Raw genomic sequence first — 25871 nt, 5'->3', positions numbered from 1 at the left:
AGGGCAGGAGGTACTGGGAGGAAGTGTGAGTTTCAGAGTAATTTCATCTAGCCTGAAGATGAGTTTCTGGAGACGATGGCGATGCCCAAGGGAGGCCAGCCAGGTGGGCAATGATGAGGCGGCTGCCCCGGGCCCCTTCTTTAAATGGGGGGATCTGAGAGAGGCTCCCCAACGTCCACCCTCTCTAATCAGAGGGAAGGAGGGCCCCCAGGAGCCAGGGACGCTGAGGAGGTGTGAGTCTTAGGGCTGATGAGATCTAGCTTTTTCTCTGGCTCTCCGTCCCCCATGCTTGGAATGCTCTCCTTCCTCATCTTTCCCAATCCCCCTTCATTCCAATACCTTCTCTGTTAATTATTTTCTGTTTATCCTGTCTATAGCTTGTTTGTACATAGGTGTTTGCATATTATTTCCTCTATTAGATTGTAAGCTCCTTGAGGGCAGGAGCTGGCTTTGACCTTTCTTTAGAACACAGTGCTAAGCGCTTGAAAATGCTTGTTTACTGATTATCCACTATGCCAAGCGCTTCAAACACTGGTGAAAAGTTCTTAGGACTTCGCGACCCTCAGACAACATGGCGCCTCAAGAGTCACTTGACCACACTGAAAGCTCGCAGATCTTTGGACTTTGCTTTCGCCGCCCCCTACTACGGCTGCTTGCTCTTAAGAAAGATGGCGCCTCAAAGACGTCTATGCCCTTCTTCGACATGTCCGCCGGCGGCGACGCGTGCACGCTGTCCCGGGACCTCTTCCGGGAGCTGAACGAGCGGGGCCTCGGGATGGGGGCGTGGCCGGAGGCGGAGATGGGGCCTCGGAGGCCAGAGATGCCGTGCGCGCCCGCGCCCTAGCGGAGGCGCGCCGCCAGCGCGGGGGGGGCGGGGTGCAGGGCGTAGGGCGTAGGGCGCAGGCGCGGGGAGGGGGGTGGGAAGCGGCGAGTAAGATGGAAGATGAGGAGGTCGCTGAGAGCTGGGAGGAGGCGGCCGACAGTGGGGTAAGGAGGAGCCGCCGGACCGGGGCTGGGCCGGGCGGGACCTGGCAGGAGGGGGAGCCTCGGGGGACCGGTCGGAGGGTATGGCTTTCCCTGGGAAAGGGTCCCCCCCACGCCGGGCCGTGGCAGGCGAAGAGGCCCCGGGCCCCTGAGCGCCTTGAAGGCCTCTTAAAGGGGCCGCGCTCCGTTTCCCTTGCCGCCTCTCGGGGTGCCCCCGGGCGTGCCGGGCCCTGCCGATCCCGGGGGGCTGTCCTGCCTTCAGGGGCTCTCCCCTTCCCCTCCCCGGATCTCGGGCTGCCCTCGAGGCTCCCGCACTACCCCGCGAGGCACATTTTAAACTTGGTGGGCCCTGCCCTGCCCTGTCGAGGGGTATCGTGGGCAGCCGGGCACGCTCCGTGGCCCTGGCGTGGAGGCGCCGGGACGCGGGAGTGGAAGCTGAGTCGTCTCCAGGCCGCCGCGCTCTGGGCTGGAGAGCCACTTCCGGGGGGGGGCCGGGACTTTGGGGTGCCTCGAAGGGGGCAACCCGGTAAATGCGCCTCCCTTGCAGGCTGCGCCGCGTGCTGGCGCCCCGAGGCTCGGGCTTCCTGGAGGCTGTGGCGGGGTCGGGGCGTGGACGGGAAGTGCCCGCTCGGGATGCGGCGGGGCCTCCCCGGGCGGGGGGAGGGGGGGTCCGGAGGCCGGGGATCCGGGGCGGGGGGAGGGGCTGCCCAGCTTTGGGCTGGAATTCCAAGCCGTAATTACGGTAGTTAGTTTGTGGTGCGCGTCCGACGCCGCCGGGGATGCTCGCCAGCCCTTGAACTTGCAGGAAGAGCCCGCTGCCCCCCCCCCAGCGGGGGCTGGGAGGAAAGGGGGAGGTGCTCCCCACGAGGCCGCGCACTGATTGTGCGCCCGGCGCCTGCACGCAGCAGGCGCTCGATAAGAGCTGCTGGTTTGTGGGTTTTTCTGCTTGGAAAAGTGTATCTTTACCGGGCCTGGGAGAGCTGGGTGGGGACGAGCTGGAGAATCCGTAGCCTTGCGTGGCCTGGCCGGGAGGTGGAAACGTGACTTCCCCGTCGTCTGTGGGACGACCCACCGAGAGCTTTCTGCCCCACTGTTCTCCTCTTCTCCGCCTGGCAGTGACTGGGGACTTGTGGAATTCCCTCTGCCTGGAGGCTTCTCTGTTCTTCTGTGCTTGTGGGGGATTCCGCCGCTTGGCCCCTGCTCGGCTCCTTGTAAGAGCTTAACAAATACTTATTGACTTGTTGATTTGGGGGTAAAAAGGATTGGCATCCTGTGTCCTAGTGCAGGAATTTGTGCTAGGAATTTCAGATTTTCCACGAATGTAGGCTTTTTTTTTCTTTTTAAACTAACTACCAATTTATTCAAATCAATGAAATATTCCACTTATATCTTCATTGATTATATCACTTTCTAGAAAAATCACACCTGGAGTTGGAATGATTCATAGAATCAGTAGACTATCAGAGATCTTTGAAATAGAATTCAGCCTTTCTTGTTTTACTGGTGGGAAAACTGAGGCCCAGAGAGATCTTTTTTTTGCTCGAGGCACACAATAATAGAGTTTGGCCTGGAACTTGAGTCATTTCGTTCTCAGTCTAGTTTTCAGACTTCCCTGATACAATATATGCATCTTGAGGACAGGAACTTTTTTTTTTTAAGTCTGTATTCCCAAACTCAACACCGTACCTTGCACGTGGGTGCTTAATAAATTCTTGCAGTCAGATTTCGATTCCATGCTTTTATCACGTTTGTAGAGAAGGTACTATTGAGGATTTTCTCAGATTGGAAAAGAAGAAATTGGTTGCTGCAGAATTTAGGTAGTTGAAACTTTTGGACCTTGAGAGATCATTCTACCAAGGAGAAAACTGACTGTTGAAGATTGCCCAACCATTTTACTGGCAGATGCTAAAGGCGAACCAGTGTCAGCAAACATTAGTTAAGCACCTGCTGTGTACCAGTCACTTCCCTCAGGGATAGAAAGGTAAAAGCGATTCCCTGCTTTCTGGGAGCTCACAATTACTCACAGTTCAACATAACGCTCTGCTATAAAGCCTTGTTAAAGGGCCCAGTTATGTATATTTCAGACCTGGAAGGGATCTTAGAGCTGATCAAGGTCCAGTCAGGTATTAGATGATGAAACTGAGACTTGGAGAAGTTAAGTCAGCCCAAGCTCACATAATGTAGAAACAGCAAATTCAAATCTAGGTCCTCTGACACCCAATCCAGTGCTCTTTCCTCTGTTACAATTAGGCCTTCAGTTTAGCTTTTTTTTTTTTTTCAGTTGTGTCCAACACTCTGTAACCCTCATTTGGGGTTTTCTTGGCAGAGATACTGGAGTGGTTTGCTCTTTCCTTTTCCAGTTCATTTTACACGTGAGGAAACTGAAGTAAACAGGGTTAAGTGGACTTGCCCAGGGTCACCCAGCTAGTAAATGTCTGAGGCCAGATTTGAACTCAGGAAGATGAGTCTCCCAGACTCTAGGCCTGACCCTATCCAAAGTGCCATCCAGATGCCCTCACTTTAACTCCAGGTTAAACCCCCAGTCTTAGACATCTGAAGTTAACAGCAAGACTGTAACATGGAGGTATTACTCATTTGCCTTTGACATCCCTGTCATGAGATATAAAGACACTTATCATCCTTCCTGTAAAATGATGTTGGCATTCCCATTGATCTTGTTTTCCTAGTATTTGCATTATTCTATCCACCTCCCCAAACATTGTTGCATTAGCCCCCATTTTCAGGTTTCCCAAGCTTCCCTGTGATGAAGGGTGGAGCAGGTTAAGAGGGTCTTGGATTTAGAACTCAGAGGGGACCTTTTCAAAGATGGTCTAGTAACAACTTGGTTGAACTCGCTTTTCAGATGAAGAAAATGGAGCCCAGGGAGATAGTGACTTGACTGAGGTCGCAGGGACTGTGAGGGGCAGAAGCTAACCCAGGCTTTCTGACTTGAAGCCTAGCTGGCTTCCTTGACAGAGTGTATGGTGTTGCCAAAAAAGTCATTTCCTTTCCTTTAATCTTTATAAGATAGGGACTCTATGGTTATTGAGTTGGGTTGTATCACACCGTTGTTTGGGAGCTGATGGGGATGGGACCAGGCCAGGTGAGGGAGGTAGAGCTTCACTGTGGACATTCTGCCTAGATAAGGGAATTGAGGCCTGGTAGTTGGCCACGCTGCCTCATGTGGAATACTCAGCCTCTTTGGCCCTATGAAACAGTTTTGGAGATTGGCTAATTATTCATCCTTCTAATTTTTTGTTGTGGCCTAGCAGTTGTGCCATAGAATAGGTAGCTAGTACTAATGATAACTACAGTGCTTTGAAGTTTACAAAGTGATTTAACTATTTTGATTTGAGTCACCGAGACCGGTACTGTCCCTAGGGGTTTGTCTTTGGCCTCTTTTTAATCCTCTGTACTTAACAGGGTGCCTAGGCCTTAGTAGGTGCTTAATAAATATTTATCGATTGATTATTTTACACACAAGAAGACTGAGGCTTATTGTTTTGCTTGTGGTCGGGTAGCTAGTACTTGTCTGAAATGAAATTCTCATGCCCAGGTCTTCCACACTTAAAACTTGGCCATCGCTCTGTTCCTTATGATGACTCCAATAATCCTAAATCCTCTTCTAGCTGTTTCATTTATCTTCTCACTTAGTGCTGCTAACTAGCAGCTAGGTGGTGGAGAACAGAGCACTGGACCTGGAGAGTCAGGACGACCTGAATTCAGATCTGCCCTCAGATACTTCCTCAGTGTGTGAGCCCAAGTAAGTCATGTTACCTCTGTCTGCCTCAGTTTCTTTTATCTGTAAAATGGTGATAATAGCCTGTACCAAATGAGATCATATATGTAAAGCACTTGGAAAGCCTTAAAATGTTATATAAGTGCTATCTATTATTGAATTTCCCCTTCTTAGAGGCAATCTGGTGAAGTGGTAAACTGGAAGTCCTAGTTTGAAATTCTGCGTTAGATGCTAGTAACTCTGGGCAAGTCACTTCTTCACATCTCTGTTTTTGGCTTTGTTTTGTTTTGCTTTTTTATGATAGGGATACTAGCAGCACCTACCTCATGGGTTTTTGTGGCTATCCGAAGAGTTTATGTGTATAAAGTGTTTTTGGTAAAGTATAGAAAAGTCCTTTAGTTTGTTTCTTTCCTGTGTCGCTTCAGTCTGAGCCCCTAGCCTTAGTCAGCCTTGGTATAAGGTCAGACAGTGGCAGAGTTGGAAGGGAGTTCCTCTGTAGATCTCTATGGAGATCTTCAAGGCCTTCAGAGATGAGAGCCTGCTGAGTACCCCAGGCCACTTGGTCTGGATCTGTAATTTCATTGGTGTAGAAACTCCCTCAATCAGTGGGGATCAGACACTTGTCTGAAGGCTGTTTATCCTTTTACCATTGCCTGGGACACTGAGAGTTTAAGTGACTTGCCTAGGGTCACTCAGCCAGTCTGGGTGAACCCAGATTTGTGAGGACTTTGTCCAGTGCCTGCCCCACAGCAGGATCGGGACCTCCCGTCTGCCTCTCAGTTGCTCCTTCCCATTTCCCCTCTTTCTGGGGTCTGAGGGCCAGCAAAACAAGTTGGAGCCTTCTTTGACATGCTAGACCTTCCAATACTTGAGTCTTTGTGCCTCTCTTCTTTATCTTCCCAATTTTCTTTTGTTTCAGCAGCCCCTTTTCTTTCATCTCGGTGATTCTGGAGCCACATTGATCCTCAACACTTTTACAAAAGATATATCTCTCACTGAATATCCCTCGTAACCATGTTTACTAATGTGTCAGTCCTCCAGGTGGATGTAACTGATTTGATTTTTCTAGGATCGAAGGATTTTAATCATAGGGTATAGATTTAGACCTGCAATGAATATGAGGTAAAACCGTCTATCCTCCTCATGTTACAGGGGATGAGGAAACTGAGGCCTGGAGGGCTTGGGTGACTTGCTCAAGTTACTAGGTACCCAACCCAAGCCCTCCACCTGCAGATCCTCTCCTGGTAGCTCCAGCCATGCTGCCTTCTTGTAAATCGGCACCATTTGTTGGCTGGAGGGAATCAATAAGAGGGTGGAGGGTGAGTGGTTATCACTTTCACATTTGAAAGCCAGGTCACCTTTCACCTTTCCACCAGTGAAATATCCAGAAAGCAAGCTGCAGAAGGGAGCCAGTAACGCCTGTACAGGAGCAGCACCTGGAAATTCTAAGCTGATCTATAAACTAGAGGGGCAAACCAAGTCTGAGGTTCTAATTCGTAACATCTCCCTCAAGAAAAGCCGAGAAGAATTGGATTTTATTTTTCTGCTATTGTACTCCCTTTTCCTCTTCTGGTTACCTAAGAGTAAGGCATTAACCTGAAATTTTTTACTTGGAAATCTTGGCATATCCAAGTCTGTGTTGTTTAGGCCTTTGGAATTTTCTTTAAATAATAGTCAGTGGCTCACCTTTCTGTTGCCTTTCAAAGTTTACAAAACACTTTCCTACAAGTGGTCCTTGGAGATAAGTCACACACAGTGCAAGTAGTATTTCCATTACACTGATGAGAAACTAAAATTATATTTGGATATGGGGGAGATTGGCTTTGAGAAATTCTTTCTGTTGGTGGAATGGTTTTCATGTGGGCCTTAGCTAATTTTATCCCTTAAAAATTTTTCCTAAAGCTTTTTCCCCAAGATGCCATATTCTTAATCAAAAGAATGTTTAAGGAATATGGCCGTCATTACCAAGGAAAAGCTTTTTTAAAAAACTCGGGTGGGGGCAGGGAATGTTGGCAAAAGGGTTGAAAACATGAGATTGAGCTGTTGTTCTAAACTCTAAATGGCCTTTGTTGGCTTAAGCAAATTTCAGTGTTGTACAAACAAACAGCATTTGATAGTTGGAAGTAATCTTTGTGACTGGGGAAACAAGTCAAGTGAATGTTGATCTTGATTTCTCTTGTTTTTGAAGCTAGTTTGCAGTTACTAAAGATCCAGGCTGCAGTTCCCATGGGGTTACTTGGTTGTGCCAGGGCTCCAGTGGTCTTGCTTTTCCTCCTCAAACAAGAAAGACTTTGACTTCTTTTCCTCAACCCTTGGTGAAGTCGGGAAAGGAAAGGCTTCCTGGTGTGGAGGTCTTCAGCTGCAAACTGGCCTGCCCTGGAGCATCAGAGCTCCAGAGCTCCTTGAGAAAGGGGATTTCTTCATTCCCAGTTTTTTTCAGTCCTCAAGCAGTTCAACCCCAGGGAGAATTAGGCAGAAGGGCAGCCCTTTCCTCTGGGAAGCTTCTGACCATGTTCGGTGGCCTGGGGAAGGGGGTCTTCTGTACTTTGCGCTGCTTGCCAGACCAACTCCTGCCTTGGTTTTTCCCCTGGGAGGAAGAGTCTATGTCTGCAGCCAAAATACCTAAATAGCGAGTGTAGTAGTGATTTAGTTGCCATGTGTCTGAAGTGTCAACATTAGATATCCTTCTCGTGTGTAGGCCTTCATAGGATCATTGGGAGGAAAGCACTTTTGAAATCTTTAGATGTTAGCAGAGTAGGTTTGTCTTCTTCACTCTCCTGTAGCAGAGCCTTGTATCCTTCCTCGCTGTGACACCAGTATCTCTGCCATCTGGCCCCTCCTCCATCCCTCACCCTCAGCTGCCACCCTTCGTTCAAGGCCCTCATTTAGTCCCACTCACCTAGATTGTGCCTTCCTTCCTCTCCTTTGTCTTCTCCTCCAGACACCAGCCTTTACTGAGTCATCTCACAAATAGATCACTCTAATGCTTAGGAACTTTCAGTGGCTTCCTATTGCCAAATTCAGTATAAAATGATTTTGACATTCAAGGCTCTCCACAGTCTTGGCTGCAACTTCTGTTCCAACTCAAATGGAGTCTTGATGTTCCTCTGCTGGTGTGTATTGCGACCTCATCTATATTACTAAGGCCTAGCTCTGATGTCACTTCCTCTGGGAAACTCTTCCTGACCCCAGACCTTTCGCCATTGAGGTGAAAGGCTCCCCTGCCTTGGGTTTCTTATCGTCCTGTGCCTGGACTCTTTGGCCTTCCTTAAGTTTTGTGATATGCCTTCCTGGAAGCATCTTGAGAACCAGGCCTGGGCATACCCAGCTCTCTCTCCAGTTCCAGGCACAAGATTGTCCTTGGAATAGGCCCTTCAGAAGTGTTTATTGAGATGGATTGAATTTAAATGTGAAGGCTGGGACTTGTTCATGTGGAATTGGCACATAGCTCTTTTCACCAGAAATTTTAGTCCGAGGCAATAAACTAGTCTCTAGCTCCCATCATCCTTTTTTCCTCCCTTTTAAGCTGCTGGTCCCCAGAATGAGGGAGCCGTTTCCTGAGTCCTCAAGGCTCAGCAGCACAACACAGGAAATAGCAGGCATTCCCTTGTAAGAGGAATGATAAATACACACAGCTAAACGCTGCCTTTCCTGGGACCTTGGTTTTCAAACAGAAGAAGTTGGTTCTCTGAAAAGACAAAGTAGGGGCAGCTAGGTGGCGCAGTGGGTAGAGCCCTGAAATTGGGAGGACCTGAGTTCAAATTTGGCCTCAGACCAAACACTTGACACTAACTAGCTGTGTGACCCTGGGCAAGTCACTTAACCTCAGTTGCCTAAAAAAATTAAAAAAAAAAAAGACAAAGTGGTAATCTGTTTCTGGGGAAGGACAACGTCCTCATGGGATAGCTGCTCTTTTTAGGCCTTCAAAGAGCCATTCTCTGCCCTCCAGCATGGTTTTCCACTGGTTCCAAGGTATTTGTGACATCCATCTGACCTCCTCTAAGGAGATCTCATTGATTGGCCATGGACTTCACAGGCCTCAGCCACCGACCCTAGCTAAGGCATCTGGCCAACTCTTTAGAGCCTTCTGCCTACCCTCCTGTTGGCAAAACTGGGTTTACTTCTGTCTTCCTCTGACCAGAGGATTAACAAGTTAAATGCATTAGAACACAATTGTAAAGTTTTTGTTCTTTCTTGGAATTGGCTGCCTATTTTCTTTTTTTGGGGTGGGGTTAGGCCGTGGGGTTAAGTGACTTGCCCAAGGTCACACAGCTAGTAAGTATTAAGTGTCTGAGGCTGGATTTGAACTCGCCTCCTGAGACTCCAGTGCTGGTGCTCTATCCACTGTGCCACCTAGCTGCCCTGCCTATTTTCTTAAAAACGTAATTAAAACTGTAACCTGGAGAATAACTTAGTAAGTTTTCCTGCAAGCAGAAGATCTTTGGATGGCAGTACCATTAGGCCAGTGAAACGTTGGCTTTCTTTCCTTTTAGTGGGGCTTAGCTGGTCTCCCTTCCTATTGTCGTGCAGGTACCACCCCTGGGACATTACTCCTTTGGGCAGAAAAAGAACCTTTGAGTTCTGTCAGAGGAGGGCAGAAGCCCACACTTTTTAACCAGCCCACCTGAGATTCTGAGAAATGTAGAGCTTTCTACTTAATCTATTTAATAGAATTGAAAACCTGTGAACTGCAGACACTTGGGACAGATAGGAAGGTGGTGCATTTAATTTCACTAGAATGGCTCCAGCCTTCATTTCTTTCAAAGTATCTCACTTAAAAGATATAGCTGCCTGTTGTGTTTCCCCTGCCCAAGAAGCTCTCCCCACCATTGCCACTCACTGGGGGAAAGAACTGGAAACGGCCCCACGTGTTTCCCTCCCATTCTCTCTGGGAGGCACACAGTGTCTTTGACTCGTACGTGGGCAGGTTCTGTGCTTTTTTGATATTAGTCTGGGATAGAACAATACCTGGTTGAGGTACTGTTCCCTCGCAATATTCCACTATCTCTCCACCCCGGAGGTCTGGTCCCAAGTATCTCCTTGTTTGGAGGACCCTTGGAAATAGGGTCTAGCGTATCGGAGTGAACTGCGCCTCTCCTGAAGTGCTTTCTGGTCCGGCAGGGCCCAGGCTGCCACCTGCTTGCTGTCTCCCAGCATCTGTGAGGGAGAGAGGGGCGGACTAGGAACATCAGCTCATTCGCCGAATTCAGTTTCTCCGCTTATAAATGAGGGGAGAGGGAGGCTCAGTCGGGTGTTCTCCCAGTACTGTAGGATCTACCATTCAGAATTGTCTCAGACAGAGACTTTACTTTTCCTGACACGGAAGGCAAAAAGGTGAAACTGCCTGTTTGTGTCTGCCAAACCAACTACCATGGGGAGAGACTGTAGCAGGCAAAGAGTAGCAATAGAGAGACCTAGAAGATCCTATGAGACAAAACCCAAAGAGGGACTCTGTGGTCAGAATCCCTGGCCTCACGCCTGCGTGTGAAGGGCAACCAGGACGGGTGACACGCAAGACAAACTGAATCAAGGAGGCAAATTTGACTTACTGGACATCACTGAGACTTGATAAGAGGAGACCCAAGTGCCGTGTCACTGGGAGGTAAGACCCGTGACCATAAGAGGAAGTGGTTGCCACCTTGATGGGATTTGGGGGCACGGGGAGAGTAAGCATGCCCATCATGACATTGGGACAGAGGCGAGGGAAGCTTTGAATTGTGTCTCTTGGGTCTGGAAAAAACATTTTTCAGTCTAGCCAGGATTCGATGGCCTAAAATTTTGCAGGGAAAGTCAGATTGCCTCTTCAGGGTGAAATTTTGAAGCAATAAAGAGGAACTAGTTCAAAGAAGAAGAAAAGCTGGAATTGCCTAAAGAGACCAGTGTGGATGCACAGGAAACTCATCAACCAGCTGGGACTTTTAAAGACACCTGCAAAAAATGGAAGCAAGGTTCAAGTAGGTCAGAGTAGTGTGTTCAGAGTATGGTATGCTGAGGCTGTGAGGGAACTAAGGGTCAGAACAGGGCTAAGATCGCTGCATCGGTTGGATTGCGTGCCAGTCGTCCAAAGGAGATCTTACTCTGATCGTTTTCTTCTCTGCCAACGAGAATAACCTTTGGACCGTAAGGGATAGAAATGAAAATGGCCAATAGGGAATATCACTCAGTATGAGTTAGGAAATAGGAAGAGAGCACCCAGCTGCCCTACATCAATGAAAGAGCATTGAAAGAGCTGGCCTTGCGGAGAATTGAGAGGCATTGCAGGCTTGGAAAAGGCAGAAGGTCAGCAAATGCTGGGCCAGTGACCTTGACATCCATTCCTGGCAGAATTTTAGAACAGATCGTTTATGAAAGGCACAGTTAGTGAACATCCAGAAAAGGTAGCTAAGGAGAGAGAGAGAGCTGGGGTGTCCTTCTCAAGACCCTGGCCTGTAAGCCTGACCTGGCTGCCTCTTTGGATCGAGGGAGCTTTCTAGGTAGAGGTAGTTCATTTTCAGTGGTTTGGTGGCCGCTTGGTGGAGGGCTCCAGTGGAGTGCCCCAGAAGTTGTGCTTGGTGCTTTGCTGTTTATCGTTTTCATCAAGGACTTGTAGAAAAGCAAAGATGGCACGCTCACCAAATGTTCAGGTGGCATAAAGCTGGGAAGGAGAGCTAATACGGTAGTGTAGCCAGGATCCAGAGGAGTCTCGACATTGTAAAATATTCAGTAAAAACTATTAGATTGACCTTTAATAGATGCACATAAAATTTTAATGCTCAGGTACAAAAAAATTGACCTCACAAGTACGGAACGGGAGGAAGGGAGGTGTGGCTAGACTGCATATTTTTTCTTGAAAAGTCTGGAATTTTTATCTGTAATGAGATAGTGTGGAGTGACAGCTGAAAAGCCAATGCAGTCTGCTGCCGAACTAAGGTCAAGAGAGAGGGGAGTGGTGTCCAGGAAAAGAAAGGTGTCTCATCATGCTTCTTCCACCCTGGTCAGACCCATTCTCGAGTATCCTGTGTGGTTCTGAGGGCCTTGTTTGAACAAGAACATTGATACATTGGAGAGCAGCCAGGGGAGGAAAGCCAGGATGGCCAGTCAAGGGTCTGGAGTTAATGTCTGGGGATCAGTGGAAGAAACTATGACTATTTAACCTGGAGAAGGAGGAAGGACCATGAGAGTTGTCTTGAGGTCTGTTTTGCCCTAGAGGACAGAACTAGGTGAAATGAGAGACAAATTTAGGCTTGACGGAAGGGAGGACTTTCTAAATGGGAGCGCTCTCCAGATCCACCTGCCTCTGGAGGCAGTAGCTTCCTCTTCATTGGAGATCTAGCAGTTTGGGCAACCACTTGTCAGGTACCATGGAGAAGGCCCCTTGTTTGGGTTGGTTGGACTAGAATGGTCTTTTGAGGGCCCTTCCAGTTCTCGAGTTCTGATTTTATAATCCTCTGAGAAGGACATAATCTTCAACAGTATCAAAAAATTGCAAGGACAACCAGGTGGACAGGTACTAAGGCATTAACTAAATTTGGCTGTTAGGGGCTCAGTCATTGGTCTTCTCCAAGAGAGCAGTTCATTTCCAAACTTTAAACTGGGCCTCACTTTTAGCCTTTTGGATGCTGTTTACGATTGGGCTGAGGTTAACCGAGAAGTGTGGGAGTTTTGTCCTCGTTTTGTGATTTGGCCACCCAGAGAAAGTTCTGCCCCTCTGATCAGCCAGGCAAAGACACTGCTCTGTGTTTGGTTTCTTTAATTGTGGCCTGTGTGTGTGTCGGATATTCTTCCCTTCTTGAGCACTGCTCTGGGGCTCTGGCAGGAACTCTGTGGTGAAGAACTGAGGGAAGAGGGGTGATGTTGAGTTTTCCCATGCTGGCACATGCGTTGTTTCTTTAGAATCTCTAGGGCTGTGTTTGCTTCTTGAAATGCATGCAGTGCAGCCTAAGGCAGGTTGGATGGCCCTGCCCAGTACAAGAGCAGCAGTGAATGCATTGGGAGGGTCTCCCCTCCCTGCTCCTTACGAGTCAAACAGTAGTTATACTTTGTTTTCTCTACAGCAATCGATGTGGGAAGCCTGTTAGTACCAATAAATTTTTTTTAAAAAGTGGAGCTGCTGCTAAAGTGATTTTAGGTAGATTTTCAAAGGCAGATTCTGAAAGAAATATGACTGATAGGAGGTAATGAAATTTGTTCTCCTAGCACAGATGTAGGAAATAACTAGGCTTTCTTGTCTGGACCCCCTTTCTATTTGTCCAAGCCCACACTTTCCTCTTCCTTCCAAAGAAATCTTTGAAGCTGGCCATATCAATAAACCATTCTACCTTGAATTCATAAAGGACAAACACTCGGGAGCTTTGGAATGAGACCCTTGATTGAAGTGGGGGATGTTTCCTAGGCACCAGGAAGCCTGTGGGAGTAATGAGTCTGGACATCACCCTTACAAGGGAGTTAGAGATGGGGAGAATGGTACCAGGCAGTTTCTCAGATCACTTCTAGCTGTGTAATCCTGTAGGAACAGGCTGAGAGTCTGTGATGGCAGAACTATTGATGGCGGAGCTATGAAATTAGCATGGGAGCTGGGGAAGAAATTAGACTCGGAAGAGAACCAATGTCTGAAACATTGAGTGGCGAAGGGGGACTGGCCTGTGAAGTAAATGGATATGTCACCTTAGGCCTTTGCCTCCCCCTTGATAGCTGCCACCTGTTCTTTGGGCTTGTTCAGTGGCTGCTGAATAGTGTGATGTTGGGAACTGTAACACACAAAGCAGCCAGAGACAAGGTTTCAGACCCCTTCCCTGGGATGTCCCACTTGTGTGAGTGACCCTGGTCACTTAATGTCTCTGGGCCTCAGATTCCTCAGCTGTTAAGGAGGAGGGCAGACTGCTTGATCTTTAAAGGCTCTTTTTGAGCTCCAGATCCTCTCATTTTAATGTAATAATTGGAGAATTAATTGCAGTAGAATGTACTTTGGATGATCAGACTGTGTTTGCTTCTCCCACGCTCCTTTTTGACTGGAGCCCGATTTTCTGGAGGGCGGGCCTACTAATAAGACTATGAGGAGGAGAAGCTTGCTTCCCTAGGAACCCCAGCAGACTCCCCAAACACAGGAAAGGCTCATTGTAGGAACTTCTTGGGCTCAGGAATTGAGCTATGGGACTCTTTGAGCCAAGCCTGCTAATAACATAATGAGGGAGGAGAAGGAAGTCAACACAAGGGGCCTTCCAGCCTAGCAGGGTGAGGCCTTTCAGCACAGCTTTACTGTTTGGAGATCAGGTCTCTTCAGAATGCACGTCTAGACATGAAGGCTGCTAATTGATTTACTTTAAAAGGACGTGGAACCCCTTTTGAAAAATTGAATAATGAATTAGCCTGGGTCTTTCTGCCTGGTTACTTAGTAATGAATCGGAGGAGCTCTTAGGAGAGCAATCATGTGCCCTAATGTGGGCTGAGCCCAGGTTCTGTTCTAGAGGTGGAAGGGATCTGGCACCCAAGTTAATGCTTTCTCTAAGTGATGTTGTACTTAGCACCACTACCCCCAGGCTAGAAATGTGCCACATCCGCCTGAAGATTAGCTTGGCAAACAAAGTTCCACAATAAAAATTGGCCAGCAGAAATTTAGAGTGTGTGGTCCAGGAGATTTTTTTCCCCCTCCTCAAAGCCTTTTTCTGAAGAGGTGTAATTGTAATCTGCCTTCCCGGTTCTGAAAGAAATCACAGTTGAGCATACCCTTACAATTTGGAAAAGTCAGAAAGTATCAGCCACTGAAATAGAAGCTCCCTAGGATCAGCTCGTGGATGAAATTAACCATTTGTGGAAATATTCCCCAAAATGACACATCCAAGACACACTGCTCATTGTGTTGCTGATGAGCCTGGGGCAGTTTCTAAAAAATCACTGGTGTACATCCTAGAATCTAATCCTACAGACACACTTTAATGTAGAATGTAGAAGAAGTTACAGTCTCCTGTCCTTTACCCCAGGGCGTGTTGGAGTGGTAAAAGCTTTCTGTGGCTTATAAGGGGTGTTGAAAAAAGAAACTTGGGGTCATTGATAGACCAGAGCTACGATCAGAATGGATTGGTTGAAGGAACCAGAAACGTTTTGTCTGAAGAAGTGATGGCAGACATAAAAGCATTTGAAGTTGGCTGTGCAGGTAAAGGATTGGACGTAGACTTATTTAGACTGATAGGCAGGTTTTTGTCTCTGTAAGAAAGAATGAAAAAAATTAGAGCTGCCCCGAATTAGGCGAGGCTGTTTCAGGACACAAAGAAGTCATGATCAGGGGAAACTTTCCAGCAGACTCTGTGGGATCATTTGTCCAGATATATTGTAAACGCTATTTTTTTCCTACTGCCATCACTTGGGCCTTTCAGGTCCTTAATGAACGACTCTGTAAGTCTCTAAAATGAGAATTGATTTTGTCGTTATCCAGCACTGTCCTCGAGAAGAGAGCCACTGTTTCCAGCAGAAATGAACACAGTAATTCAATGAGCTGAAAGGTCTGCTATGGATCAGAGTGGCAGTAAGTCATCAGGCCACCATAGTTTGGGTAAAATATCCCATAAAGCTGTTGCTCTAGACTGCGATTCATCCCTTACCAAGCAGCCTTCTGATTCACAGGGTGCCTTGATGCTAATGGGAAGAGGGTCCCCTAACTGGTGGGTGTATGTGTGTTTGTCACTGCAGAGGTACAAATCCTTTTTATGCTTGAGTAAAGAAGTATTCTGGTTTTACAATCACTCTTTCTTGTGAATTACATCCCTGAATATGCTTACCCTTGGACATCTTGATAAAACACAGTGATTGGAGGTGCAAAGCCCAGGATCAAATTTAGGATCTGGGAGGGATCTCACCAAAGTTTAGGCTCTCTCTTCTGAACGTACCCTCCTTGCCTTTTTAATGGTTAAAGCTCAGAGGACAGGCCTGGAACTCCCTTGTTCTGTTTAGAAAATGGAAAAGACTGCCCTCTAACTCTTTCTCCCCTTTCCTTCCACCTCCCTTTCTCAAGTCACCTCCTGCCTGGACTAACTGCTGCATTCGTATGTGACTCCCTGTCTCCTTTCCCCCAGTTCCTCAATTCCAAAAGCTTCAGTGGGCATTGTTGGTAATTTCCAGACTAAAACACAAATGCCTCTATCTGGCATCGAAAGCTAGTTCCAATCTCTCCTTATTTCCTGTTGCTTCCCCTTGTGCCCTCTCCACTCCAGGCAGACTGACCCGCCTCGCTCTTCCCCAGACATGCCATTCCGGCTCCTGGCTCTGTGTCGCTGCCTGGGAATCCCTAGTCCCATTCCGATTTCAGTTCAGATACCGCTTCCTACCAGAGTCCTTTTCTCGGCCCCTGCTGCAGCCCCACGGTTAGCATCCTCCAACCAAATCACTTGTCAGTTCATAACTGTATCTCCATTTAGCTGTCTGGTTCAGTTCTGTACATCCTTACCTGTGTGTTTTTCTTCTTAGTAGAATAGAAGTCACTTGAGGACAGGGACTCTTGCTTGCCTGATGTCCTTGGTGCATAGGTGGTGCTTAATAAAGGCCTTTTGAGTTAACTTGAAGTGAATTCAGGTCAGTGCAGATGACATTCAGATTTCTGGCTTCCTAGTATAGGCTCTCCAAGGCCTGTTTCTGGCCTGCTTTTCTTTCTTGATGGTATCCTGTAGTTCCCGGATTTTGTCTTTGTGGTAGTAGTACTCAAGATGTGTTCCAGGGACCTCTAGGAGCCTTTCAGGAAATCCACCAGACCAAAAATACTTCCATACTAATATTAAGATGTTTTAATCCCTAATATGGTAACTATTGATAGGTATAACCCACATGAACAAAAGCTCTTTAGAGTGTCCCCAGTAATTTTTAAGATTGTAAAGGATTCCTGAAACCTAAAAAGTTTAAGAAGTGCTGCTGTCTGGATAACTCCCAGGTTAATTGCCTGAGCCCCAAGTACTACCCTCCTACCTGCCCACTGCATACCTCCCCCTGAATGATCCACAGGCCCCTCATCTTCCTCCTCTGAAGACTGTCTTGGATACCATCAATATCCAAGCCATCTGGAAAGCTTGATAATTTTGTTTTGACACAGGTTAATGTTACTAACTAGAAATATATGCATTTTAACTTTAATAATTTGATGCTAATAATTATTAATAATGATTTTGTTAACAATTTAGAGCCATACCTAGGGCAGAGAAATCAGGCTTTGTCCTAGGGTGCTGACATTTGGAAGGGGCTAACAGCCCTTGTCCTTCCCAGTAGCGTGGAAACAATTAAGCTTAGCATCTAGTTATCAAGAATAATTAGCTAAAATAGGAAGCCCTCAGCAGTGGTCTCCTCTGCTAGCTGCATCCACCCAGTGTCCTAGGTTTGTTGACCGTGGGGACTCCCCTCTGCCATGTTTGACCATGTATTTTATGGCTGACTCTGGGCCCATATTATGTCACTTGCCCAGAGCTCAGAAATTACTTGTAAGAGCTGTTTTCACTTAATGGTTGAGGATCTCTTTGCCCTCCCTCCCATGTCCAAGCAGTTGTCAAGCTCTATTTTACCTCTTCCCCTTTCTCTCACATTAATCTCTCTCTCTCTCTTTTTTTTTAAATCACCATTGCCATTAGTGTATAGCCTAACTCTTCAGGTTTCCCAGTTTCGGTTCCTTCTTCCTCTAATTTAATCAGTCTTTGGATATGATGTAAGTTTAATCTTCCTGAAACATAATTCTTTGATCTCTTGTCACTCCCAACTCCAAACCTCCTATGGCTCCCCATTGCCTAAAGATAGTTTTTGCTTTTCTTGTGGTCTCCCTTTAGAATGCTCTCTCTTCCAGCTCCATTATCCCAGCTCTGCCTGTTTCAATCCTGTCCGTCCTTTGAGGCCTAACCTCAAAAATGTCAACCCCCTTCTGTGGAGCTTTCCACCACCCCACAGCTAGATGTGATTTCTCTCCTTGAAGCCACATAAATCTTTGCGTTGTCAGAGTTCTTTGTGTGGTCGGGGGTCGTTTGAAGGGGAAGAATACTGGGGGTCCAGAGCGACTCGGCCTCCCTGGTTCTGGTAGCTCTGGACCCTGGCGCAGTCACCGAACCTCTCTGAGCCTTGTCTTTCCATCTGTATGAGGGGGCTGGCAGCACTTAGGCTGCCGGCCTCACCACAAGCTAGAGAAACGTGATCTGATCGGGACTGATTGGTTGTGCTGGCTGTGGCTCTCTTCTTCCACTTCGATAGTTGAATGTGATTGTACTGATCTTTCTGCGTTGATAGCCTAGTTCAGGGACACCTAAATTAATGCACTGCCTAGTGCTGAGAAGAGTTAAATGCCAGACTCCCAGGGCTTTGTTCAACTGAGCCTTTAGCACAGCCAGCAGTGGATGGTGGGGAGTAGCGTTATGAGAGAGCCAGGATTGGAAAGCATTGGAAACAAGCGTGGAGGAGGGACACTGGTTATGGAAGAGCCTTTAAAGGCCGGAGGTGGAGTTTTGGCCTTGAAGGAGCAGGCAGCAAGGGAGCCATTACTGGCTCTTGAGTGAACAGTGTCTTAGAAAGGATTCTCCCAGTGACTCTGCAGGCCGAACTGGAATGGGGGTGAGAGCTTTATTAAGGTAACTGGGAGCTAGGTAGGTTCTCTGCTGATCTGACACTTCTCTCATCCCTACTCCCTTGGTACTCAGTGATCTTAGGCCTGCCTAAAGCCCCCTGCCTCCAAGGGACCCTTCACCAAATGTCCTCATAAGGAGAAGGCTTCTTCTTTCATTAGCTGGATTCAGCTTTAAGGGTTTTGTGCTCTGGTTCAACCAGTTCACACTGGGTCTTCTCTGTGAATAATTGATGGTCCCTGGGAGTATTTGCATTTTAAAAGGCAACTTTTGTTTAACTTAATGAATCTCTGCTGAGAATTTCTGCCTGCTCCTGGGGGCTGGATTCATTTTTCAGTCAGAGGGGGCAGGATGGGTTTTTGGTTTTGGGGGGAAATACTGTTTTCTAAAATGGAATTAATTTCACAGTTATGGTTTCCATTTTTAAATCCCTTTGGTGGGGGAAAAAAAAACCAGGATCATCTTTTTAATCAGGTCTTGCTTCCTGGAGTATCCAAATTAGTGATCTTTTTGTATAATGGGATATAGTTGAAAGAGTGCTAGATTTGGAGTCAAGAGACCCAGTTCAAATCCCAGCTCACATATTTGATAGCCATGTGGCTACAGGCAAATAATATAACTGCTGAGACTCAGTTTCCTCAAGTAAAATGTAAATCCCAGTACTTCAGGGTTATTGTGAAGAATGCACCTTGTAAACCTTTAAGCACTGTAGAAATATGAGTTTTCACTGGGCCCAGAGAGGAGTGGTTTTGTCGGCTTCTCTTTTCTGGTGTGAGCTCAGAGCTGCATGTTGTTCTCATGCTTGGCCTGCTGTCCAGCATGGGCACCTGAGCTGAGGACCCTGCCAGGCCTCAGGGATGTGACGTTCCAGGGCTGTCTCACTTAGGTGATCTTTAGGGCACCTTAGCTGCTAGTGGAGCTTCTAGCCTGACAATAGTGACCTGACAGTACTTGACAATGTCCTGGATTCTTTTTTAAAATATAGACAATTAAACTTCTATTTGAGAGATGTTTTTTTCCACTTTTTATATACATTTTTTCCCTCTAGGAAATAGACAGACGGTTGGAAAAAAAACTGAAGATCACCCAAAAGGAGAGGTAAGACTGCTCTCTGCTCCAGAGGACCTTTGCTCTCTTCTGTTTGAGAGTTGAGCAATCATTGCTGTTTTTTAGCTGACCCTAAGGTTTAGACCCAAGAGAATGAACCCTCCCATTTGAGCTGGGAAATGGGTACTTGAGACATTATAGACAAGTCCAGTAACAGGCCTGCTGGAGGATCTTTGGATGACTTCTAAGAATAAGTGTGTTCCCCATCAGGACGGGGGTCAGGGTTAGAGCAGGGGGACTGTATTCCAGATAAGGGAAATAAGACGCCAGCTTGTGATTCTGATTTGCTTCTGTGCCCTAGCTAAGTCAGGAGAACGCAGCCCAGGGCTGGTCTCCAGTTGGGGAGTGGCCCACAGTCATTCTCCAGAGAAGCTCTGTCTGGGATGGTCAGCGTTGCCTCTGCTCTAGCTCTCCTGGCTTCCCACTTCCTTGATCAGACTCCTGGCTCCAGGTCTGTCTGTTTGCTCGTCATGGTGACCGCGCACCACCTCCTCCATTACCGAATGTTTTTCCATGTCATCCCCATGCTTGTTCCAACTCAGCTATGGCAGCAGCTGCCCTCCAATCCCCAGCAGCCAGTGCTGTGCTCTAGAAATAGATTCCCCCGATGCCAGTTTGGTTCTGGAGGAGCCAGCAAACTGTTGTTGGGAGGGTCTGGGGGCATTTGGGGTTATTTATGCCTCTGAAGAACTTCCTCCTCCTGCCTCGAAACCCTTCCCACTCGCTTGTCTCTTCCCTGCCCTGTGGTGTGGCTAGGACCCTCTCATTTGGAGGGGAGTGGGGGTAGAGCGGGGCATTTTGTTGATGGTTCCAGATGTGGCCTTATTGTAGAGGAGGCAGGCCACTTCCCGAGGCATGGTCATGCCCTCCCCATATCTCTGGAATTGTCCTTAACTCAGGCCCCGCCGCTGTCCAGCTGGAGCATGCAGCTAGGCCCAACAACCTCTTTTGGGGTCTGTCACTGAGGAGTATAAGCCCCATCCCCCAAAAGCGTGTGGGCCGTTTTCTCAGAAATCTTTTACAGGTCCCTTGTAGCCTGGGGGCAGTTTAAGCCCTTCAGATCTCGTGTGGGGGGGAGGTACTGCCATGCTGAGGTGTTGTGTCCTTGCAGGGTGGCCATGGTTCTCTCTGAGCAAGGAAGCTGGGATTCTTGTTGGAGCAGGCTTGCTCAGAGAGCTGTGTTCAGGATGTGCATTTTGTAGCTCTGGGGTACCACTCACTAAATCACAGAATCTTGAGGTTGAGAGGGGCCATCGATTCAACTCATAGCCTCAAAGAATCCCTACCACGACATGCTTAACAAGTGGTCGTCCAGCCTTTGCTCGAAGACCACCCAGGAGGGGGCACTACTGCCTCCCAAGACAGCCCTTTCCACTTTTGGATACCTTGAATCATGAGGACATTTTTCCTTATGATAAGCCTAAATTTGTCTCTTTACAATTTCTACCTGTTGCTGTCATTGTGGTTTTGGGGGGCCGGATGTTCTGGAGGAGGCAGTGTGGGCACGCCTCTCATTGTCCCACCCTGGGCTGAGTTGCCTTTGGAAGAGACTCCAAAAGCAGTGTCATGTCCTGGCTGAGTGTTGGCTTGCTGTCGAGGGCCATACCACGTGGTGGTTTGTTCCTCCTCTGAAGCCTGGGCGTGGATGTTAGTACCTGGGGCACTTGGGGAATGTGGGATCAGACGTGGTGCCTGAATCTGATCAGTATCTTGAGGCCACCTTTGATTTCTCTATCAGCAGGAAATCTGCGTCTCCTCCCAAAGTGCCCATCGTTATTCAGGACGATAGCCTTCCCTCAGGACCCCCTCCTCAAATACGGATCCTCAAAAGACCCACAAGCAACGGGGTCGTCAGCAGCCCCAACTCTAGCAGCAGGCCAGCCCTCCCTGTGAAGTCGTTGGCCCAGCGCGAGGCGGAATACGCGGAGGCCCGGAAACGGATCCTCGGTAGCGCCAGCCCTGAGGAAGAACAAGAGAAGCCCATCCTTGACAGGTGAGCCTAGTGGTCAAGTAGTGTCTCATCTGGGGCCCCAGGTTCTCCTAGAGGAGTCGCAGAACACAGGAACCACGCTGAAGACGCTCATTTTGTGTTACCTTCTTCCCTGAGGTCCAGCAAACGCACGGCTCCATCCAGCGTGCCAAAGAGGCACCAGATCTGGGTTCAGATCCTGGCGCTGCTGCTCGTGGCTTTGGACAGATCCCTTCCCTCTCTGTGCTTCAGTTTCCTCCTCTCTAAAATCAAGATTGAAATGGGGGCTCTGTTGGGCCCTTCCAGCTCTCCCACCTGTGATGTTGAGGCTGAGAGAGAGGAAGGGACCCACCTGGATTTACATCACAGCACCTTCAGGACTTACACTCATGATTGTGACCCCTAGATGCCTGCAGGGTTCAGGTCATGAAATAAAAACAGCTTTTACAAGGCCAAGTGTAGTAGTGGTTTGTTGGACACAGGCTTACCTTGGCTAGTGCCACCCCCAAACACCCATAGTTTCCCTCAATATTGTTGATGTTGATTTCCCTTAAACTATCCTGTATCTGTGCCTCAATAATTAAACCCTTGAAACTGTTTCTGTTTCTTGGCTGTACTATCAGGAAAGACAGCAACATGTAAGTGAAAAGAGCCCTGGGTTTTTTAGAGGACCTGGGTTTAAATCCTGTTAAGCCCTGCGTTAGCCACATGACCCCACCAAAGTGCTTCCCCTCTCTAGGACTCGGTCTTCCTCTGTGAGCTGCAAACAGTTCCTTCTGAAGCATCTCAAAAGGGAGATGCCTTGTGTCTTAGTTGTTCTGGAATTTAAGTCATGACCATAGCTTGGTCCCTGCCCCCCCCCCAACACACACCCACACCCCTGTCAGTGGTTTTGTGGGCGCTGCTTGTCTTCTCCTTGTGCTTCATTTATTTTTTCAGAGTCCTGATCTGTCTGTGCAAAAGTGGTTCAGGTTTCTATCTTGGGGTAAGCATTCTGTTACCTCCTGGATCAGTGCTTGGCCGCCTTTGTCATTAGGACTCATCAGTATCTCATTCCAACACTTGGGAGATTTTTCTGGCCCCTGTCAAGGACAGATTGTCGGGCTCAGTGTGTGAGGGCAAGCAGGCCACCTTCAGCAGTGGTCTCATCCCCGGAGATGACTAGGGAAGCAGGAAAGGCAGGGTTAAAGACATGGCCTAGAGGACCCCCTGCAGATTTGATGTCTCAAGCGGCCAGAGGGCCAGCACGGCCTGCTAATGCCCCGAGAATTAGCCGGGGGAAGGAGGGGTGAGGGAGGGAATGTGTGGGGAAGGGAGGGAGCACAGAGGGCAGCTGGACACCAGCAAACACACACGCACCAAAGATGACCTTCCACTTTGATCTGCTTCCATTTAGGCCGACCAGGATCTCCCAGCCCGAAGACACCAGACAGCCCAATAATGTGATCAGGCAGCCCCTGGGTCCTGATGGTTCACAAGGCTTCAAGCAGCGCAGATAAATGTGGGTGCGAGAGGATGCTGCCGCCGCTGCCCCCACCACCGCCAGGGTCGTCCGCCACGGGTTGCACTGCCGTGGCGGACAGCTGGACTTGAGCAGAGGGAACGACCTGATTTACTTGCACTGTGATCCCCTTTGCTCTGCCCACTGTGACCTTGAACCCCATGCACTGTGACCCCCGACCCCCTCCTCCCACTGTGATTGGCACCTCGACAAGGGCTGTCCCAAGTCGCTGTAAAAGGAGAAGATGGGGGCATGAGGTGGGTTGGGGGGGCCCACCGCAGACTCCAAGTGGAGAGTCAAATGGTGCCACTTGGGGTGAAGCCAGTGCCAGCAATAACAGTTTATCATGCTCATTAATTTGGGATTTCAAAACACAAATGGGAACGCCCCCAAACGTGCATGTCTTCATCACTTAAATAGCAAGTTCCTTTTGAAAGGATTGTTTTCTTTTTTTTTCTTTTCTTTTTTTTTCTTTTTTTTTTGTTCGTTTGTTTTTGTTTCAGAGTCTGATTTGCAAGGAGAAGTGCATGGGAGGGGTTTTAGCTGTTAAATGAATTTTTGTTTTAATTGAGAAGGGTAGTTGATAGTCTTCTAAGATGTTTCAGTGAATTTGCAGAAACAGTAACAGATTGGATTTTGGCAAGCTTAGCTTCTTGTTCTCTGTTCCTATTACTGCCCCCAAGAGGGCTCCCTCCATTGCCTGTTCTCAGCTGAGCCTCCTCTTGTTGGGGCCTTTTACGGAGACCAGGCCAGAGAGCTGGGGCTGGCAGGAGGCACCACTAGTGTTCATGGAGGCGGTGAAAGCAGACAGACTTGCCCTCCCTTTCTCCCCAGGCTGGTCTCCCTACCCCAGCATTCACATGGGCTGTTTCCACCCAAGAGTTCAGGGTGAGGGAGGGAGGGAGACTGGTCATACCCAGGTTTACAAGCAAGGGAAACTAGATTTATTCAGTATTTTGCTTTCTTATCCAAGGAAAATATGGGAACGAGTCTGGTTCCAAGGCCTCTGCTGATAAGCCATCTGTACAGTGTTGTTAGAAGGTAGCTCGATTTCCCAGCGACAGCAAGGTTTGAACTCTTAGGAGCTGAGGCCCACTATTGCTCAGCTTATGGTACCAGTCCAGAGCTGAACCTGGCACGTTTCTTTCTAGGAGTCATTGCTTTGGGGACTAACCATGCTGATTACATTTGGAAAGAAGCCTCCAGTCATGCCTTGGTTGGTGATGACAGACTGGCTCCCTGTAGGTCGAAGCTACAGTGTTCACTCACCTCGCCTAGATGCCCCCGCCTTCCAAAGCAGGGGCCGGAGGAGGGTGTTCTACGCCCCATCTGGATTCTGGAAATTCAGCTCGGCCCCTTAGACTGGGGCAGAGGCAGTAGGTGGTGCCTGAAGTGGCTTCCTCCTGGGTCCATAGGGTGTGCGTGCTGCCCGTACACTGTGGAGAGGTCCGAGGTCCGCCTTTCTTCTCAGTCCCCATCTCCTCTCTTCTACTGCACTGATTCTTCCTAGGACTTAGTTATTAGCCAATTCCCGCTTCTGGTTTTAACTGACAAGTTTCCAAGGGATCAGGAGATTGTTGCGTCCCACAGGTGGCGCGTATGCACTGCCAAGCCATATTTAGACCCAGGGTGGCAGGTTGCATTTGCTCGAGGGCCCTGAGCCTTGCCTTGTTTCAGTGGTGGCATGTGTGCTGTCTCTCCTATCCTGTCTTATCCTGCCATGGGGTCAGGCCCAGCAGGAGGAAAGGCCTGCCACTCTTTGTGGTCACTGCCTGCACCAAAGTGAGGGTCGTAATGGGTTGATCCCGAGGAGGAGTGGTGCCACAGTGAGTGAAAGGGACGTGATAACCATTGGCCCATAAAACAGTGGCATCAGATTCCCTCCTCTCCCAGGGAATTCCCTCCAGGAGTGGCAGAGGAAAGGGGAGGCCTGCTCTCCTCAGTTCTGACCCCCTTGCCTGAGTGCATAGTCTATACAACTCATTGGCCCAGAGAGTGGGGGCGGGGAATCCCCAAGGCACCCAGGCATGCACATCTTGGGCCCAGGAGGGGCCTTCCTTCCTGGGTCCTTTCTGCAGCAGTAAGGGCGTGTGAGGGTGGTGAGAGCATGTCCCCCCCTCCCCTGGGCCTGGGACTTAGCCCTCCTTTGCTGAGGTGGGACTAGGTCCCATTCTGGGCCCCCGGCAGCTCCAGCACCAAGGCTTTGCCTTGACTCCCCAGAGTGGGAAGGGTGAGAGAAGGAAATAGGAAACTCTTATTATGTGTGTGAGTTGTGGGGTTGGGTCAGGGAGATGGGAGGAGGAGGGGTTGGGCTTTCTGTGGTCGTCCACATCTTTCCTAAGTGCATTTCCTTTGGTTCAGTTTTGTTCTGTTTTATTTTTTTACTTTTAAAATGAGCTGTGGGCTTTGGCTTAGGAAATCCGGGATGGGGGTGGAGGGCAGTAACCCAAGGCTGCTGCCCCGTTAGCTACCTGTCCATGGTAACATCCTCTTCTCCAGCTCCTCTGACCCCATGGGCCAGGCCCCTGACCTCCCGGCTTAACAGCTTCCAATGAGCCACTTCTCCCACATCAGCCTAGCTAACCAAAGGAGCTGGGGGTGCAGGGGCTGGCAGTCAGCCCCTCTCAGCCCAGTCAATCAGGGTGCTCCCCACCTGCAGGCAGGAGGCAACACCCCATGAGCCCCGCCCAGCCCTCCCTGGGGGAGCCTTCCTGTTGAGACTAGATAGGTGGGGACACACTTGGCCACCATGGCCCAGAGGCTTGAGAGACCTCTTGGAACCTTGTTTCTAGTTGTGTCCCCCCGGCCCCCCCCCAAGGGTGAGCCAAGGTCCCCTTGGGTGTGTTCAAGAGAGAACAGTAGGGGAGGGAGGGAGAGATGCCATATAGCCTGCAGTTCTGCCCTGCTGGAGTAGCCGGGCAGCTCCCTGAACTCCCACCTCTCTCCTCGGGTCCCCAAGTCAGCAGATTAAGCATTTTATAAATTGTATTTTAAATAAATGTTTTAAACTTGTCA

The 25871-nt window shown here is 48.7% G+C and overlaps 1 protein-coding gene across 6 annotated transcripts; it reads left to right on the top strand.

Annotated features, from left to right (window-relative positions):
- Positions 1-904: 904 nt before the first annotated feature.
- SZRD1 (SUZ RNA binding domain containing 1) lies at positions 905-25871 on the top strand. 6 transcript variants are annotated; one of them, XM_020972917.1, is made up of 4 exons: positions 905-987; positions 19328-19377; positions 21128-21379; positions 22752-25871. In XM_020972917.1, exons 1-4 carry the CDS (start codon positions 937-939, stop codon positions 22852-22854), a joined length of 456 nt encoding a protein of 151 aa, XP_020828576.1. In that variant the 5' UTR covers positions 905-936; the 3' UTR covers positions 22855-25871. The 6 variants fall into 6 exon arrangements, with proteins under 6 accessions (XP_020828576.1, XP_020828574.1, XP_078001785.1 ...); XM_020972915.1 differs by having other exon boundaries at positions 21125-21379; XM_078145659.1 differs by lacking the exon at positions 19328-19377.

This window comes from Phascolarctos cinereus, unplaced genomic scaffold (genome assembly GCF_003287225.1).
Source record: "Phascolarctos cinereus isolate Bilbo 61053 unplaced genomic scaffold, phaCin_HiC Scaffold_726;HRSCAF=1367, whole genome shotgun sequence".
In the NCBI taxonomy this organism is placed as follows: domain Eukaryota; kingdom Metazoa; phylum Chordata; class Mammalia; order Diprotodontia; family Phascolarctidae; genus Phascolarctos; species Phascolarctos cinereus.
The sequence above is the reverse complement of the archived record's forward strand: the minus strand, read 5'-3'. Positions and strand labels throughout refer to the sequence as shown.

What these genes read in the sequence shown, in the direction of transcription:
- SZRD1 (XM_020972915.1), top strand. Translation starts at nt 937, where the DNA reads ATGGAAGATGAGGAGGTCGCTGAGAGCTGGGAGGAGGCGGCCGACAGT. An exon ending in AGGAGGCGGCCGACAGTGGG is followed by an intron (nt 988 to 19,327) that starts GTAAGGAGGAGC and finishes TTTTCCCTCTAG; the next exon opens with GAAATAGACAGACGGTTGGA. An exon ending in AAGATCACCCAAAAGGAGAG is followed by an intron (nt 19,378 to 21,124) that starts GTAAGACTGCTC and finishes TTTCTCTATCAG; the next exon opens with CAGGAAATCTGCGTCTCCTC.